The following is a 5,348-nucleotide window of genomic DNA, read 5'->3' as shown; positions in this document are numbered from 1 at the left end:
TATTTATTTATTTTAAACAAAATTTGATTTTTATCCTTTCAAAGTTTAACATTATTGTTGTGTTATAGTATGTTAGTTATGTTAGATTACTTAAATATTTTATTTTTTTTTAATGCTGTATAATTTTATTTTAGAGTTTAATTGAAATGCCCTGAAAGTGTAAAGATATTTTACACTGTCAGTTAATCACAGCCATTCATTTTTTAGAGAAGTTTGACTTTTTCTATAATCACATGTAAAGTAACCCAAACGGATGATTGTGATGTATTGACAGTGTAAAAAAATTTACACTGACAGTGCATAACAATTAATCTCTTCATTTTATTAGTCAAACAAATATAAATTTTTTAAAAATAGTCTAAAAATATATCTGTATAATAATTTTTCTTAAAATATAAGATTTTTCTTCTATTTCTTTATTATTAGAAAATTCACTTTTTTATTAGAAATAGTAAAGTTCTAGATTTTTTACTATTTAAAAAAACATATTAAACAAATCCCTAATTTTGTAGGTTGTTGAATAATTTTTTTATTCGAATAATATTTTATTTTTATTGAATTATTATACTAAAAAAGCGAGATACGTATAATAATGATAGTGTATGAATTGTATATACAAAATTTATTCATATTATATTCTTCTACTTACATTTTTTGAATTTTTTTCCTTTATTTTGTTGTATATTTCAGGTTCTAATTTCTTTGATAATTTAGAAGTTTAATTTTCCCCCTAAGAAATTCAACTATCAAATGGAAAGTGGTGGGGGTGCAAAACTGAAATCACCAGAAACACAAGCTGAAGAGAAATGCAATGAAGAATGAAACTTTGAGAAATACGAAAGGATCATAAGCAGTAGTATGATGCGATTAAAGCAGCAACTTCATAATGCTGAAGAAAAAAATGATAACTATCGACCAAAATCAGAACCAGAAAGAAAAAGATTAATGAGTAAAGCTATAGACAATATATTGAAGAACATGGTAAAGTTGGTAAATGTTTGTAATGTTGATGGATTTGTTTATGGAATTGTTCCTGAAAATGGAAAACCGATAAGTGGTGCATCTGAAAATCTTCGATATTGGTGGAAAGAAAAAGTGAAGTTTGATAGAAATGGTCCTGCTGCTATAGTGAGGTATAAACAAGAACATGTTTTTAATGTGAATGGTTCGAAGAAATATGTGGTTGAATTCAAGGAAGATAATTATGTATATCTAACAAACTTGCATGAACTTCAAGACCCGACATTAGCGATTATTGTGTCTTGTCTTATGCAACATGGTTGTAAACCATAGAAGATACGCACCATTTAAATTATATTATGATTTACTAATTATTAGTTGATTAAATGGTGATTGATAAAAAATTTAATATGGATGATCAGTGTTTGATTCTCTCAACTGCGATTGGGAAAAAACTATAATTATTTGATGTCAAAACTAACCTTCAAATTGAATTAATCTAATGGATCGGATATCGGTGATACAAATTAAAAAAAAAAAGTATGATTTGATTTATTTTTCTTATAACAAAATAATATATTAATAAAAATGTGATAACTATCCTAATCCAAATGATATTAAAGTGTAAGAAGTACTTTAAAAAAGTATTAAAAGTAAAAGTAAAAATCCAATAAGATTAGAAACACCACAATCAAAGGAACAACAAAACAGCCAAAATAATGCAAGGAGAGAAAATGATTCGTATTAAATCTCTTACTCTCAGGACCGCCATATTCCCCGATATAACCACAAAGCAACGAAGTCAACTCAAAACTTATTATATTATTTTAATATTCTATAGATTTATAAGATTAGGATCTGCCACAAAGAGTGTATCATTTTTATATAAAATATTATATAACACTCAATAAGACGATTCCACCTTAAACCCAAAGTAAAGACTAATCTCTTCCGTCTTAGTAACTCCGCCACTAATACCTTCAGTCACCAAGAGGAAAAGGAAATGAGCTAATGGACTCCCTTATTTCAAGCTCATTTGAATGTTAATCTCTTGACTTAGACAACCATTAACAAACACCGCACGCTTACTAGTAAACACATAAAAACTCTCATATACAATCCATTCATTTCTCATTAAAACAAAATCTGATAAACATATGATCCAGAAAGCTCCAACAGACTCAAATCATACACTTTCTCAAAAATCAATTTAAAAATAAGCATGTTTTCTTAGATTTCTTGGAAAAATAAATCACCTCATTGACAATCACCACTTTATCAATCAACATTCTCCTTTTAAGAAAAATCGATTAATTAGAGAAAATATGTTTATCCATCATCGGTCCAAATCTAGTGGTCAACACTTTAGCCACCAGCTTAAACAAATATACCACCAAAGAAATCCGCTTAAATTCACCCAAATGAGAGGGTGGTTTAACTTTGAGTATCAAAGTCACAAAGTAGGATGCAAAACTACGGTAGAGATGCAAAACAATGTAATTGATCAAACTTGATCCCAAAATTTACTCTAATGAGATTCCAGAACTTTTTTCAGGAAGAAAAACTTGAACTCATCTGGACTTGGACTTTGTTACCCTCACATTAGGACACAACACACTCTAACTCTAGGAGACTAAAGGGAGTCTTCAAAACAACATTATCATCTTCTGACATAGAGCGGAAGACAACACTATCAAGACGGGGTCAATCAACATTCGATTCTTTAAAAGTATCAGATAAATATTTAATAATCTCTTGTCAAATTTCAAATCCCTTTCAATCCAACCTTCTCCAACCTTTAGAGCTATGAAAGCATTCTGTCTACCTCTACTTTTCACAAAAGCATGAAAGTAGCCATAATTAGTGTCATCTTTTCTAAGTCACTTAGACCTAGACCTTTGACACAATTGAGAATCTTTAATCCTTAACAAGGACCACATATTAGCAATCACTCCAAATCTATACTCAATCTCCTAAATAGACAAGGTCCTAAGATCGACCAAAGAATTCATATTACTCACTGCCTCTTTTAAATTGTCAATATGTGAGTCAAGACTACCAAACACATGTTTATTCCAAGCTTTAGAACCAAATTGAGAGATTTTAACTTCTCCAACAAAACAAAAGTTTTTCAGCCGTTGATCTCTATACGAGTCCAGGTCGAGTGAACTAACTAAGAAAAGCTACTTTGAGATACCAATTATGATTAAATCTAAAAGGCTTAAGACTCAACACCTGATTGACATACTTAAGGATAATGGGACAATGATTAGAAACATTCCTAGGAAGTGTCCATTGGAATATTTCAACCTCAATGGTCCCACCACTCATTAGATACCAAAACCCAATCAACCATACTAACTGCCCCACCGTCGGGATGAAACCAAGTGAACTTTCTACTTAAAAGAGCTAAGTTAATTAGCTCTATCTAAAAGATAAAATTTGACAAACTAAGTTTGCCATACTTCCCGAAGCTCCAACTCATACTCTTTTAGCAAAAGAGCAAATAGAACTAAAATCACCCATAAAGCACCAATTGACACCTCAAAAACTCATTTTGCAAGAGTACTAATCAACCCATATAACTCTCTAACTGACTAAGGGAAACTTGGAATATACATTAACTACATAACACACTATGCTAGTAGCACCCCGCTTCAGAGAAACATCTAATTAAGAAACCAACCCTCGAAAAGAGACATCTGATCTACCTTTCAAACTACACCAGAACGAAAGAAGACCACCTCTATTACTAACAGAAGGATAAAATCACAAAAAATTACCCCATAAAAAATGGATCATAGAAGAAGACTTCACTAAATTTTGTTTCTTGGGTTTATTATAATTATAATCATACTTTTAGTTCAAAAGTAAAACAACACATAAGCATGTTTATAAAACATTTCACAACTTTCCTTTGGAGAATGGTGTTGCTCCGCCATGGTGGCCAAAAGGAGATGAAGACTGGTGGGGTATATTGGCTTGTCCAAAGGATCCACGTCCTCCACCATATAAGAAGCCTCATGATCTGAAAAAAGCTTGGAAAGTTGGAGTTCTCATAAGTGTCATTAAGCACATGTCCAGTGATGTTCCAAGAATGGATTTGATCACATGATTGTGAGAGATTATCACCAACTGCATTGTTCTTACAAAAATACTATTATGATAGATGATGCAGATTTGGTTCCTGATATGAGGTTAGATTTCAACAACCAATTGAATAAGGCAAGAAAAACCAAAGATTCTTCGAGCTTGTTTAATCTGAACAAGCGAAAGAGCGACGTGGATTCTTCAAGTATGGTTCCACTTTTGGACATGAACAAGGAGGGACAACAAAGTCCTCAGCTTCTCATTGAAAGAAATTTCTTTGATAATGTAAGACTCAATGAAGCAAACAATGGCTCTTGTATGGATCCAACAACACGAAATTGTTTGTTGCAACAAATTTGGAGAAGTATTTCATTCACTAAGCTGATTCTGGTTTATAGATCGATGATCTTAAGAATGTTTGAGAAACTTCACTTTTTTTGATGATTTGGTTTTGCTTGTGATTTTATGTTTAATAGAAATGATATTTCTACACTACTCTCTTACACCTTCATTCAAAACAATACATTTTTAATTTTTTATCATTAAATTCTCTCTCCTACTACACCTACCTACATGTACCTTTTCTTTATATTTTAATGGATATAAATGTATTTGAAATATTATAGTAATAAATATTTTTTTATAAAAATATAAAAACTATTATTATTATTTTAAAATTAATATGATTAATCAATTTTATATTTTTATTAACCAACTTTATTTTATAATAAAAAAATATTTTTAATATCTGAATGTTTATTAACCACTTTCATCACTCCATTAACCAACTTTTTACATTTTATTAACCAATTTTATTTTACACAAAATCATTTTAAATAGTTGTGTGTTTATTAACCAGCTTCATCACTTTATTAACCAATTTTTTATATCTTATTAACCAACTTTATTTCCCCATTTAAAATTATTGTTCACGAATACTATTCACAAGATACTGTTCATAACAATGTTCATAAAATATATTTTTTTTATTAAAAAAAACACTTTCACCATATAAATACGGTGAATAGTGTATATGGTGTAAATATTGGTGTATAAAATGTGTGTAAGAATAGCATTGTTGTATGTTTAAAGACATAAGGAGCTTGAATTTTAATACGCGGGACCTTTTGTTTTATTAATACTTGTATTCAAGTTTGATTGTTATTTGGTTTAACTTTACACAGATAAAATAAAAGTTATTTTTTTATAGAAATATTAAGGATTCTTACTCGATGTGAACCTTAATCATTTTTCGTGACTGAATGGTTCAGTCTGCATGAGTGTGTGACTGATCACTT

General features: G+C 29.9%; 1 protein-coding gene across 1 annotated transcript; it reads left to right on the top strand.

Annotated features, from left to right (window-relative positions):
- The first annotated feature begins 861 nt into the window (after positions 1-861).
- Positions 862-4,147, top strand: LOC127123635 (ETHYLENE INSENSITIVE 3-like 1 protein). Its single transcript, XM_051053838.1, has 2 exons — positions 862-1,206; positions 3,824-4,147. The coding sequence occupies exons 1-2, from the start codon at positions 862-864 to the stop codon at positions 4,073-4,075; spliced, it is 597 nt and encodes a 198-aa protein (XP_050909795.1). The 3' UTR covers positions 4,076-4,147.
- Positions 4,148-5,348: the final 1,201 nt, after the last annotated feature.

This window comes from Lathyrus oleraceus, chromosome 2, assembly GCF_024323335.1.
Source record: "Lathyrus oleraceus cultivar Zhongwan6 chromosome 2, CAAS_Psat_ZW6_1.0, whole genome shotgun sequence".
Lineage (NCBI taxonomy): Eukaryota > Viridiplantae > Streptophyta > Magnoliopsida > Fabales > Fabaceae > Lathyrus > Lathyrus oleraceus.
The sequence above is the reverse complement of the archived record's forward strand: the minus strand, read 5'-3'. Positions and strand labels throughout refer to the sequence as shown.

Excerpts from the sequence above, each read along its gene's own strand:
- LOC127123635 (XM_051053838.1), top strand. The coding sequence starts at position 862 with ATGCGATTAAAGCAGCAACTTCATAATGCTGAAGAAAAAAATGATAAC. Across the intron at positions 1,207-3,823 it reads AATTCAAGGAAGATAATTAT|TTCAAAAGTAAAACAACACA; the intron begins GTATATCTAACA and ends TCATACTTTTAG.